Below are 14970 nucleotides of genomic sequence, written 5' to 3'. Positions count from 1 at the left end.
AAAGAGACGGAAAAGAAAAAAAAAAACAACCAAATCAAAAACGTATTATATTCGGGTAAAAGAACCGAAAACCTTCCATTGAGCGCTAAAGGGCTGGAGCAGAACTGAAAGAAAAGACGGGAGACACGGGGACTCTGTGTATTATCTTGGAAGGAATAACGGCACCGAGTCGTTCACGAAAACTTTGTGTTGTCTCGCCGGACTACATCAGAAGGAAAGACAACAACTACAATGACTTGTTCATAAGGACTATCTGAGTTGTTGCTAAAAAGAGAACACCAATCCTTCGTCCATAAAAAAAAAAAAACTGTCTTATTCCTTGCTGGAGACGCTAGCTGGATTATACCCCAAAGCGGTCGCCATTGTGAGTCATCCCCTTTTTCTTCTCTTGTCTTGTTTTTGCCAACTGCTAAAATTGTTTTCTCCCTCTGCTCGTATTAATATCTTAAGTTTAATCCCAACCCCCATTTATATGTTATTTTTGTTTATTTGTTTATTTGTTTAATAAATTCTCATTTTAAAATCAACCTTCGGTCCTTCGAGTTGTCTCTGCTTGCTTTGTTAACTTTCTGCGTACGGTGTTCCAACCAGAAGAATTCCCCCTCCCCACACACTTTTGTTAACCCCTGAACGAGCCAAACCCGGACATATTTTTATTTATTTTTTTTTTAGCATTGTCACGCGAACGCGATCGTAGTCCCCAGCGAAAGCCGGTCGTGACAAACGGAAAAAGTGATTTCTATGCGCAATGGCAGAAGCACATTCCGGAGAGAACCATGGCTGGCTGTTGAGTTTTTGCCAGAATTTTTTTGAGGGTATGAAACGGTCTATATTCTGTCAGGTCTGATACTATAGAGGACCCTTCTTTTTTAAACATGGAACGCAGAGGTAGATCTGATATAAATGTGCGGAAGCTATCCCAGTCAGCCGTAGAGTATCGATATACTGTACGATGGAGAGGTACATCTGGGGACTTATTACATTTCATTTTTATCTTAACTGATACAACTGAGTGGTCGGAAGATCCAAGTGGAGACAGAACAGAAGCTGAACACAGTTCAGGGCGAGTTGTGAGAAAAAGGTCTAGGAGACTTGCATACTGGCCGTCAGTATTGGGAACACTGGTAGGTTCGTAAACAATCTGAGTGAGGTGATAAGCAATGGAGAAATCATGACAGAACCTCCCCTCATCATCGGTCTTGTTTGAGAGAGTTAACCATTCCACATTGTGAACATTGAAGTCTCCGCAGACATGAATATTAGCTGAAGGATAAGCAGATAGGGCGTGGTCAATTTTCTCAGATATGCTTTTAAAGATAGTAACTCCGCTGTTGTGGGGGCGATAGAGAACAAATATAAATGCAAATATTTTTATTCATTAAATGTCTTCTTAATGGCATTCTGTATTGTTTTAATTTTCTTATCACTGGAGATTGGGCATTCTACTGGATGCCAAACATTCTCCCATTAGTTTAGTTATTCCAACCGAGAGATCTTTGAAAGATTCTAACCGTCCCTTTAAGTGCTATTGTTTGTATTTCTGTTGCACTTGGTTCACCGAGTATATTCGCCAGATAGTTTTTGAAATTCTTTTTCATTAGCTCAGTTGCTCCTATAATAACTGGTATGATTGGTACCTTCTTAAGATTCCAGTGTATTTTTATGTCGTACATAAGTCGTTGGTATTTTGTTATTTTCTCCTTATCTGCTCTGTTAAGGCCAGCATCATTAGGAACACTTACTTCAACTAGGGTTGCCACATTCTTCTTGTCCCATAAATAAAAAATGATAACTTACCTGCACAAGAAAATATTCAGAAAAACTCCAGTTGTGTTCGTTCCGTCGCTCTCTTAGTGAACGCATATTTTCTTCATACTTATTCAAATGTTTGTTGAAAGATTGGAGGAGCAATTGCCGCAGACGTTGGTAAAAGTTGTTCCAGGAGTCAAGACACTTTTGATCCCCTTTTAATGGTTCCGTGAGAACAATGCATCTTTTGAGAAAAAAAAAAAAAATTGCAAAATCATTTTTTTGTATTGAGTGAAAATTTAATTTGTTGGAAAATTCAAAAATTAAATTATTAAAAATTATATCATTATCTAATTAAAAATTCAAAATATAGAATTACTGAAAATTATAATTTGAATATTGGAATAATTTTATTAAAAATTCAAACATTGGCATGAAAATTCTAAAATTTAAAATCAATAAAATTTGATTGAAAATATAAAAAAATATATAATACAAAACTTTAAAAATAATATTTTTATTTTCCTTCATAATCTTCAGAATGTATTTAAAAAACGATGCAAGTCCACAGTTAAACCTTAATAAAAAACAAAAATATAGAAAGATATTTGACAGACGTATCTATCACAGAACGAAATTGTCATATTCCAAAAATTACGTTAATTGATCATGTAGTTATTTTAACTAAGAAAATCAAATTTTATGAATAATCAAAAAGGGAAGATAACTTCACAATAAGTCAAACTTGCGAGATTAGCCTTGTAATGCTTACGATTTCACATTAATTGTTTAAAATCATTTAAAAATGATTTTTATTATAAAAAATACTTGATCAATTTAGGTGATTTCTGGAATATGACATTTTTGTTCTTGGCGAGTACATACAAAGATTTTTCTGTAGTTTTATTTTATTTAGGTTGAACTGTGGCCTTGCACCTAAAAAAAATTATTAAAAATAAATTTCATATTGAATGCAGATAATATTTCTATTATATCTAGCTGATTGTTAAGGAGTTGTTCCCCTTGAGTATAGCTTGCTGTAAATTTATCAAAGTAGATATCATTGATCAATAAGTTAGAATGTTTTTTTAAGATGGTTTATTGATCTTTAGGAATTTCTTATTTTACTCTAAAATTCAAAATTAACCTTTAATGAAATGAAAAGAAAAATACTTATAAACATATGTACAAATATCAGGTTGAGAAGAATTTTTAATTCTGATTTCAAATGATGTATTTTAAAATAAGTTTTTGTTAGAATACCTTTACTTTATATACCATTTTAAAGAGCATGTTTTGCTCTAGCTAATCATTTAAATTACAATTGTTTTAAAACAATTATGTCTTATTTTCAGAACGTTGAATACAATATGGAAAAAAAAAGCAAAATCGTACAATTTTCTTATTTCTATTCAATTAAGGGGGAAAAGCTGCTAAAACAACTTATGATATCAATGAAGCATTTGGTCCAGAAACCACTACTGAATGCACAGCACAATGGTGATTTAAGAAATTTTGTGGTGGTGGCAACGAGATGATGCTATCAGATGCTGACAATGATTAATTAAGAGCCTTAGTCGAAGTCAATCCACACACAACTAATTGAGAACTTGCTTCTGAATTAAACATAATATATATGATGATTTCCAACCTCTTGAGAGATTGAAAAGACAAAATAACTTGATAGATGGGCATCTCACGAATTGAATGACAACCAAAAGAAACGTCATTATGAAGTGCCCTCCTCTTTCTTTTACACAACAAGAACGACCCGTTTCTCAGTTGGGCTGTGACTTAAGATGAAAAGTGGGTTCTTTACAACAACCGGTGATGCTCAGCTCAGTGGTTAGATGCCAAGTTCCACGACACTTCCCAAAGCCAGAATTACACAAAAAGAAGGTCATGCTGACATGCGACCGGTCTCATCCATTAGTTTTTTTAATGCAGGTAAAACCATCACGGCAGAGAAGTACTGTCAACAAATCGATGAAATGCATCAGAAATTTAGACAACACTCTCCCAGCATTAGTCAACAGAAAAGGCCCAATTTTCCTCGACAATACCCAACTGCATCTTGCTAAACCAACTCTGCAGAAGTTGAATGAATTGCGCTATAAAACTGCCTCATTCACCATACTCTCCAGACCTTTCACCTACTGACTACCATTTTTTTTAAAGCATTTTGACATTTTTTGCGCGAGAAATGCTTCAAAAACCCAAGTGATATCAAAAACGCCTTCAGCGACTTCATGACCACCAGAAAGCAAGATTTTTACGTTACTGGCATAAATACACTAGTTTTGCATTGGCAAAAGTGTACTGATTCTGATGGTGCTTATTTCGATGAATAAATTTTTGTTTGAGTCAAGATATGTTCATCTGAATTTAAAGGTTAAATCTGCAAGAACTTTCTTGTCAACCTGATATCTACAATATAGCAGAATATATAATAGGAATATGCAGATGTAAATTTTATGATAAAAAATGTTGCAATTTGATGGTTTGATAATTTGGATTATTCAAATTACTATTCTCAACATGGCTGTTATTTTCACAATGTTTGAATGATGTAATAGCCGACCTTCAAGTACATTTTTTCAAACGCGGTAATATTTGTCAAATTCATTTTACAACGAAATAAATGCTCATTTTTTTTTTTTTTTTTACTTTAGATAAAAAGTTTCAGATAAATAAATGCTCACTATATAATAAATTAAATGACCTATAAATAAATTCCCATTTTATGATGAATTAAAGCAGCCTATGAAGAAATGTTAATGTTACTATGAATTAATGGGGTCTATAAATTAAATGCTCATTTTACAATGAATTAATGCGGCCTATAAATAAATTCTTATTTTATAATTAATTAAAATAGCCTATCAAGAAATTCTTATTTTATAATTAATTAAAATAGCCTATCAAGAAATTCTTATTTTATAATTAATTAATGTGGCCTATAAATGTTCATTTTACAATGAATGAAAGTAACCAATAAATAAATGCTTATTTTGCAATAGACTAGCAGGGAGACCCGACTGTACCCTGGGTTGGATGAGGATCACTGAATATTTCACACTTCCAATACTTTTACTGTTATCAAAATCGATAAAATTAACCATTTTTCAGTCAAATTGTCAGGGACTCATCACAGTTGACAGGGAGGAAACTTCTCATGTCTCTCACAATAACTTACATTATAGTCTACATTGCACTGTAGAGAACCTACTGTTACTTTTATAAAATTATTTTATATAATGGCTTGAATTAAAGTTAAAAATGCAAAAGTCATGTATCATGGCTTAATTGTGCTCTAAACAGAAACATTCATTTCAAACGCCTCCCTGTCTTAAAGAACCCACTGCTGATTTTATATGCAGGACCTTTCTGCTTGTGCAGTGATAAAACTTCCCAAACGTTGTTGTGATGTTAGGCTGTATAAGAGTGTTAACTTTGGCCAAAATTGTATTACCCCTTCTTTAATCAGATTTTTTTTTTTGATTACTGATTTTTGATACTTATCGGAAGCATTCTGATACAAAACCTGATCTAAGAATGCTACATTTGTATAAAATTAAAAAAAAATTGGGCCAGCTGTTTGGTAGTTCAAAGAGAACACACACACACAGTGCCTTTATATATAAGTAGAGATTAAAATGACCCGTAAATAAATGCTAATTTATGATGAATAAAAGCGGCTTAAATACTCGTTATGGTGGCCTATGAGAAAATGTTCATATTATAACTAACTAGTGAGGGTACCCGATGTTGCCCGGGTGTGGTGAGGTGTGTGTGGGGATAAATCAAAACAATAATAAAAGGGAAAATAAATAAACGTATGGAAAAAAACGTTAAAACTTTTTTAAAAATCGGAAAAAAAAAAAAGCAGCAAACGTGATGGAAAAATAAAAGGGGGGGGGAGGGGGGAAAGCAAACGAAAAAAAAAATGGCATAAATAATCCTGTTTAAATATTAAAACTTTAAAAATCGAAAAAAAAAAAAAAAACGATATGTTGTCGCGAACATGCAACCTTAAGACAATGACGCTGTCACGATAACCACTGCTCTACGATGGCATCAGTGAAGTAACGTCGTTTTTTTTTTTTCCTATTTAAACTGATTCAAGAAAGAATGTTTTTCGTGCATGCGTGTTTGTCTAAATCGTTATGAAGGAAGGATTTTTTGCTATCCTCCCTCATTGCAAACGTCTTTTTCTATAGAAAATAATTGACCGTTTTTTTCTAATTCTTACATATTGACTGAGACATCACCCATTTCAGACGGTACCAGTTTCAACCCGGTTCGATGTCGCTGAGAAAAGTTTTAGGCAGACATACATACATACATTTAAACAGACAGGTGAGATTTATATAATAAATTAATAATAAAAACAAGATCGATCTTTAAAAGGTATGAGAATTATTAAAAAAAAAAAAAAAAATCCTGCACTTAAGTACCTAATCAACAGTCACCTGAAGAAATATTTTGAAAAACATGTCAAGAAAACATTTAGAGGAGGGTGTATCAGTTTACCTGTCCACCTGCTTGCCACAAAAATCACTCTTTACTTTATCTATAACTGATGACCTTGGTAGCAACTTGGACTTGACTTTGCTCTCATCACTAACCACAACAACGATCAACCAATCAGGAATGTTGTTATTCTTCAGTGCTGCATGCCATTCGGCCAAATCTTCTCTCACAGACTGCTTATAATTATCCAAATCCTACAAAAAAAAAAAACAAAAACAAATGTACAAGAAAAGCCACCACATATAAATTTATTTTGTACTTCTAATATAATAACTTGAAGACATACTCATGACTCTTTTGGGTTAATAGTTATTATATAAGAAAATAAAGTTAATTTTTCCCATCTCAATTCATACATCATAGGACTAAACCCATGCGTTACATACATTTCCAATATGATCAAACTTCTTGCCAACGACTGATACGTTTCTGGAAAGTTATAGTCAGTTTGATTCGATTTTATATTTTCCTACATTTATTCCATTAAATCTGACTCATAAAACAGCCATACTTAGAGGAAGTGGTCGCAACTTTTACTCTCTCAAAACTATCTACTTTCACTCTCCTATCAAACACTGGAAACTCGTCTTCATTGGGTACACTTTGTCAGCTCAGACCACCATGGTTTAATTTATTAATTATGTGATATTACCTATTATCAACAATGACTACACTCACTAAATACAGACCACTTCCTCAATCTTAGCAACTCATTTTTATGTCATGTTGATTTGAAGAATAGTAGGATACAATTGCCAAACACTAAACAAATAGGATATTTCATTCTCTTCTGTTCAGTATGTCTTAGATCAAAAATAAGAAAAAAAAATTCTTAACTTAGGATTCTGCATTTCCAAACATTAATATTTATAATTGTTCACATACAAACCATGTTCAATCCTTGACAGACAAATACAAACGCTATATTTTCATACCTTCTTACTCATTGCTTACAACTTCTAACATGGAATGAATTAATATTAACATTAAAATATATGGGATGAATTAATATTAATTAACAACAGTTTTTTTTACTTCTCATACGAAATATTATTCAAGTTGACGGATTTATTACGAAGGTTCAATCCTCTGTGCGGGCGACACTAAAAATACAATTGTGAATTACTTCGGGCTTCTACCCAGTCATGACTGACAGAAGGAGAACATGTTACTTTCATGGAATTGATAAAAAGTTCTGTTTAAAATTCTGTGCAGATTCCCAAATTTGACAAAGATTTCCGAGTTCAACAAGATACACCTGAAGAAGGTCTGAGGTTACATCGACTGAAATGTTATACAAATAACACTCAACATGAGAACAGTAATCTGAACAACCCAAATAATATGGATTATTGCGACGTGGATTAAATATTTGGAAATTTCAAAATGTTTTCATGCTTGTAAATCTCAAGTTACAGCTGCTTTCAAATAAATATACACGTCTGCAAACGTTAGTATCATATAGATCAGCAGCAGCAGCACAAACAAACACACATGTCCGCATCATGTCTGTTTTACATGCCGGCACATTTTGGACAGCTTTTAGATATTGACTTACAAACTAACCTATCTCTGGCCAGGTCTTTATTCATTCCTCTTTCTTTAAAATTCATCCATATCACTTTCTCCCAAGTTTTCTTTGACCTTCCTCTGCCAATGGACCCTGCTATCTTAACTGCTCTACATCTACTAACCCAAAAACTCACATTCATTCTTTTAACGTGACCATACTAACAAAATCTCCTGTTCTGCACTTTACACACATCTTATACTGCCCAGATTTAATGTTCCTCTGAAGTCATAGGATTCAAGCCCGTCTTTAAGATTCCCGCTTCTTATCCCATAATTTTAGTATTATTAGGTAACACGTGACCAGTTGGATTAGTATTGGTATATCAACAATTAGCTGCTCCCTCTTGGATTGGATTTTGGGAAAAAAAAAAAAAAAAAAAAAAAAAGAGTCTAACTTAATAAATCCTGCAGTCTACCAAGATCCAGCCTCTGTCACATCACTACAATGTTGCATCCCTTGGCTTATTTTACAAGTACTTCCACAGAATATTCTATGAACTTACTACACTTTAATCCTTAACCCCAACAGAAATGCCTCCAACCCTGCTGTCTAGCAGCAAAATCCCATCTCTTCACTGGATGCCAGAAAACTTTCTATTCTGATAGTTTTTATTTTTTGGATCACTTGCTTTAGATTCCCTCCTTCCAGCCTGACTGTCCCAACATACAGAAATTCAAACTTAATGTGAATAAATTACTGCCAGATTTCTCACTTTCAATGCCTTCCCCTATAAATCTGGCCCCTATTACATTAACCCTTATCACAGCAGCCCATAATGTCTCAGTGGCAATATGTTTTATTTGAATAAAAGTTTAAAGAAAATATTCATTATATCTCCCAAACCTCTCTCTTCCCTCTCAATTATTGAAAGTTACAACAGAAAGAGGTTTATAAACTTTATACTTTGGAATTAAACAGAAAACTCGAGCAAAATAAACAAATAACAATTGTACATAAAATAGTTTTTAAGTTTATTATTGTACACAAACATTATATACGAATATAAGTTTATGCTTGTTTGTGTGTTATAGAAATCGATATATTAACAGTTAGAATATTAAAATAAGTTTCAATAACTGTTCAATGTTACACGTAATATAAAGATGCCATAGAAATTTTCTTTCAATTCCATGTTGGGTCACTAGGGGTAATTATCGGTTAAGTACATAAGATGACCAAAATATATTAGAATATAAAGAAACAATTATTATTTTTCAACATATTTTCTGTGAAATTTAAAGATAAATTAGAAAATTTTAAATGTCAGGAAAATGATAAAATCATTTTGTTTTATTTACTTTTTGTTGTAAGTCCAATATTTCGCTAAAAATAGCCTCATCAATAAATCCAGTCCATAGTTTTTTTTTTTTTTTTTTTTATGAAGAAAAAAAAAAAATTAGACTGGACTTATTACCCTGATGAGGCTATTTTTAGCGAAATATTGGACTTACAACAACAACAAAAAGTAAAGAAAAAAAATGATTTCATCATTTTCCTGACATTTAAAGTTTTCTAATTTATCTTTAAATTTTATTCAAAATAAATGCCTTCAAAAGTGTGTAACTACTTTTTTACTATATTTTCTTGGTTTCATAAAAAATAATATATTTTAAACTTTAGAGTGAAGGGATCACTTTTGGATATAAATTTAACGTAAAATGATCACCCACTTCTGAACTAGATGTTTTTAAGGGCAGCTCCTAAAAAACGTATCTGGTTCCTAAATAAATAATTACTGTTTAGTGGCCCAGAAGTGAGTGATCATTTTATGCTAAATTTGATATGCAGAAGTGATTCCTCACGCTTAAGTATAAAATATATTTTCTTTTATTTCTATTTTCCAACCTTTTCATGTTGTTTACATGTAATTGCCTCAGAAAGTAGAATCTTAATTTATGATGAATTAGCAAAGGATGTGGGGGCTACAGTTTTATCATAAAATATTCCTCCTACCACATCTAGAAATTGAACGAGTTAATAAAAAAGAATAAAAACTTTCTTTTTTCAAACAGGGTGTGTAACCGCATCATAAATGTGCGGTTGACCAAAATAGAAATACTTACACATTCTGTCCAATATATATGAAAGAAAGGCCGGCTGATAAGCATCTTGTCATTTTCAGTTGGCAAGATGTCTTCATCATAAGGAACAAAGCTGACTTCAAGACGTACAAATTTGGCTGGTCTGCCATATGACCTAAAAAAAAAAAAAACTTAGATATTTTACATGAAAAAAATTAACTAAAAAAAAAAGAAAAAACAATTTAGATATGAGGAAAAAAAAAATTCATTTTTGTTCATAGTTTTCATCTTTAAAAATAAACTCATTTCATTGAAACATTTTTAAAAATATTTCTTTTAATATACATTTCTTGAACAAACTAAAAGTATTTCTTTCATATAATTAAACTTACTGTGTTAAAGTTTCGTTTTCAGCGTTTTGAATTTATCATCTGGCAGAGTGCACGCCAAGTATTTCCGGCAACTTCTGACTGCTTATTTTATACAGCCTCGGGACAGGTTCAGAATCAGTAGCAATTTTATTTACCTCCTTTTCAGGAGGTCAAGTGTGAGTTTGATGAAAGTGTTGCTGTGGAACGAACTGGATTTGAATTTGGCACGCCCAAGTTGTCAGTCTGTGTTGCTACCGTCACCTCTAATCTATATATAAGCATGACGTTGTCTGTCTGAAGAATGGCCTCTGTCAAAATCCGTTGTCAATTTTTAATCTAAAGGCTTAAAACTTGATATATAGGGGATTCGAACCTGTGAAACAAATTTGATTTAGCTTTTAGCTGGTAAAAATAGCTGCTAAGGGGTCAAACTTGAAAAAAAAAATTGTAACTTGGCAGGCCTAAGTCGACTTAAAGCGCTCTTCTATGCATGTGCAAAATATATATTCATACAAAAGAAATTTGGGTTTATAGAAGGCAGAACAATGCAGAGATGTAACAAATAGACTCACACTGAAGCAATTTAAGATATAATGATGGAACTGGCCTTTATTGATTCAATACATGTGTGTGTATATGCACAATCATTTTTCTTAATTCAGCATTGACAGCCGTGTTTTTTTTAAGATCTCTCCATTGTTTCTATGCACATTTTATCTTTCTTTTAATAATATTGTTTGAGCTCATTCCCTTTTTTCCTTATACCCATTTGTGAACCATTCCAGGGAATTCTGCCTTTTGGATTACTTTTTGAACCATCATCCATTAACACGATTCCTTTGGATTTTACTTGTGGAAATAGAAATTTTAATCAACTTTTTTGGATTTTACTGTCATTGGATATTTTACTCTTCACCGGACCATCCATTCATGTGAAATCACGTTTTTCATCCCCTTATTCCCTCTGTGTCACTATTTTTTTACCAAGTAAGATCTATGATTTACTTGTAGTTTTATTAAATATTTTTGCAAGCAAAATCCGATTCTGCATTTTGCTAATTCCTACCCTCTGATGAGAAAGAATTTCTTCAAAACTCCATGGATTAAAGACTATCCACTTATTTTGTGCTTCGTTTTAAAATTAAATGTTTTTAACTCTTTTTCAAAGTATTTTTAACATGTTTTATTAACTACTTGTTCTTATACATATATATATATATATATTAGCAATACACACGGACGATAAAAATGCTTTGGATAATTACGGATTTCAAGGGGGTTCTGCAAAAACCTCATATTTTAAAAACCAAAGCGCTTTAAGTTCTAAAAATACCACCGTTTTGTTCGAAAATTAATATACTTTCAAATGAATTAATAAATAATAATATATATGTTAAGCGTTTTAAGCAAATAAAGTGATAAAAATGTTAACATCATAAAACAGCATTTTCGGTAAGATTTTGTAACGCTTAACTACTGCTTAAAGAGGGAAAAATATCCAAACGTGTAAGGCACAAAAATAGTCATACCTTCCTTAATTTTAATTGGATTTTAAAAATTTAAAAAGATTCTTTCTAAGCTCTTTATAGAGATACCAATATTGAAATATTTTAAACTATTTCAATTTTTTTCATGTGTATTGCTATATATTTAAATAAGGGGGTAGTCACCAACAATGTGTATTTTTTAACATTATTTTATTATTCCGTGTCTTGGTTTTTCATTGAGAATTATGTTTGGATCATTGTAATAATGTTTTTAAATCATTGAAATCGTTTTTACGCGTTTCAGACGTTCTGTGAAGCATCCTCGTCAGAAATTCTGACGAGGATGCTTCACCGAACGTCTGAAAAGTTAATGTTAAAAAATACACATTGTTGGTGACTACCCCCTTATTTAAATATACATCTTTCTTCCGTTGGAATGTCTTAACCCATTTTATATATATATATATATATATATATATATATATATATATATATATACATAACATTCTACATGTAGTATGTTCTTATTTGCATCAGGTGAATAGATGACATATCCATGGTACTATATATTTCAGGAAGTCCTTCCCTCATCAAACGTGTTTGACTTTCAAACGTGCTTGGTGGATCTTACTGTTAATTGTGCTATTCCACAGAATTTGGAATTGATTTTATTTGCTACAAACGTATTAGCACTTAATACTATTTATTGTTTGTTTTATTAATATTTAGCCTTCATTATTTATCTTTGTATTTTTAACTAATTATTTTTTTTATTTATTTGTTATTCGTTTTTTAATTTATTAAAAAAAAAAAAAAAAAAGCAGAAGACACGGGAGAAACATTTTACATTATTTTTAAAATTTTTATATGCATAAGAACATAGTACAGATGCCAACAAATAAGGCTGATGAACTAGATCTTTTGGTTTTGATTCTAGCTGATGACACCCATGTCATATTTTTTTGAAATCACTACTATATATTGGGTACAATATTTTTTTTTTTTTTATTACATTTTCACCCCAAACAAGGTACATTGCCACTTTGATGTAAGGGGCTACTATCAGGGACACAAGCTACAGGGGTACTATGTGGGGAGTTGGACAGCAAGATGTCAGTTCACGTTACACTTGAACTTCTGCATGTCAGTACAGTTGAGGGAAGCAGGAACCTGGAAGGGAATTCCAAAGTCTAGTGGTTCTGGGGAAGAAACTACTGGAGTAGAAGGCTCTCTTACATCTAGGGATCTCAACTGTGAATAATAATGAATACAAAATCTGAATAAATTAAAATATAAGTATATTTTATGACAGGGCAATACCTGGCAGTCTGCTAATATATACATCGTAATATTACACATCTAAAACAAGATTCAAGACTTTAACAATTCATACTAAAATTGTCTACATGGACACATGATGTAACAAACAGATGCATCGATTAACCATCAATTCTAAACGATTGCCTTCTTGAAGTTAAAGATTCAATTTTTACTACAGATGATACATTCTCAACTGTTGTTAGATTTTGCTTTGATACATCTTTACTTCCGAGTTAAAAGAAAAACAGATTTCTGCTAAGCATTGTAGAATTCATGTCCCTCCAATATAAATTGTAATCAACATTTTCAATAAAATAAACGCGTTAAAAAGTTTTATGACTTATAATGAATTACACTAAGAATTGTTCAGATAAAAAAAAATTAACATCTTTAACGATAGATACAAGAGCAGATTGAGAAATTACACTATGAACTACTTTTACAGTAAATAGTGTTCGACGGACATGCTTAATAGACCACTTTTGAAATAGCACATAGCGTTAATATAATTTATATAGTAACGCATTCAAGGGACCACTTTTGAAGCGACCTAATCAGATTGTGAGATACAAATATAAAGAATGAATTTAATAAAAAAGTTGGTATTTGTCCAAAAGTCCCCAATATTAAGCCAAAAATAAAGAAAAATCTGCACAATGTACACACCTGTGATGAAAAAATATCATATTCCAAAAATCCCATAAATTGATGAAGTAGTTATATTTTTATAAAATAAATTTTTTTAGCAATTAATCGGAATTTGTAGGCATTACAACAAAAATTTCAAGTTTAAATTATTGTTAAATTATCTCCTTTTGTTTCTCGAGATGGTTTTCAAAATGGCAGGAAAAACAGCTGCCCTTTGATTACTACAAAAATTTGATTTTCTTATTTCAAAATAAAACTACTAGATAGATTTTTATGATTTTTAGAATATGTCATTTTTATTTTGTCATGAGTACATACATCATACAGATTTTTCTTTATTCTTGTTTCGCAATATACACTTCTGGAGGAATTCTGGACAAGAACCAAAATGCTTCTGTATAGACCAACAAAAATATTTAATATCTACACCTGAAGAAGAATTGCTATCATAATGAAGACATTAATTGAAGCTGCTGCACGACACATGCCCATAAAATTATTTTGTACATGAAATCGGTTTCATCTAACACCATTTTGCAGTAGCATATTGCAATGGACCACTTTCACAAGGTGCAGTGCGCAAGGGACCACTTTCACAATGAGCAGTGTGCAATGAATCACTTTTACAATAATAGAGTTTATGCATTAAATTTACCTTCTCCATTCAGTTGCTTCCTGTGGCAATCCACGATTAATTAGAGGTTGAAGCCCAGAAAACAAAGACGTATCACCATAACCTGAAAAAGTATCAAATAGACATTTTTTAAATATATTTTTAAAAATCTTAATTAACAATTAGATATAATAATTGTAAAAAAAAAAAAAAGAAGTTTTATGTTACATTTTGATTTCATTTTATGCTGTCACATATTAAATCTAAGAGACTTATAGACTCAAAGCATATAATATGGTTGAATTTGAGATATTAATAGTCTGACATAAAATGACACTGTATGTTCTACCTAAACATCTTTTTTTTTTTTTTTTTTTTTTTTTTTTTACACAGTGATCACCACTTATCAAGGCCCGGAAGCCACTCAGGGATAAGGGTTATTGCAAGTACATTACGTTAGTGTGGAGATTTGATGAAGTGTTTACTTAAGGGGGCATCTACACAAATAGTCAATTAACATGTTTGGCATGAAATAAAAAATTATTCCGAAACTATATGTCCACCTACAAAAAGCCAAAATAAACTAACCAGATCACTATCAACAAGTCCACAAATCGCCAGACCTGTACACCAGAGAAAATTATACATATCCCAC

At 31.7% G+C, this 14970-nt stretch overlaps 1 protein-coding gene across 1 annotated transcript in view; it reads right to left on the bottom strand.

The window, feature by feature from the left end:
* The window catches only part of LOC145248295 (trafficking protein particle complex subunit 10-like), a 94738-nt gene that overhangs the window by 73395 nt on the left and 6373 nt on the right, over positions 1-14970 (bottom strand). The window contains exons 2-5 of the mRNA XM_080110173.1: positions 14358-14439; positions 9919-10051; positions 6283-6476; positions 1798-1993 (exon numbers count right to left, since the gene is read on the bottom strand). Of these exons, the coding sequence (XP_079966299.1) occupies positions 1798-1993; positions 6283-6476; positions 9919-10051; positions 14358-14439 (605 nt within the window). The remainder of the gene's footprint in view (positions 1-1797; positions 1994-6282; positions 6477-9918; positions 10052-14357; positions 14440-14970) is intronic.

This window comes from Euprymna scolopes, chromosome 26 (genome assembly GCF_053919585.1).
Source record: "Euprymna scolopes isolate OS-2025 chromosome 26, ASM5391958v1, whole genome shotgun sequence".
Taxonomy (NCBI): Eukaryota; Metazoa; Mollusca; class Cephalopoda; order Sepiida; family Sepiolidae; genus Euprymna; species Euprymna scolopes.
This window is presented reverse-complemented; position numbering and strand designations above follow the sequence as displayed.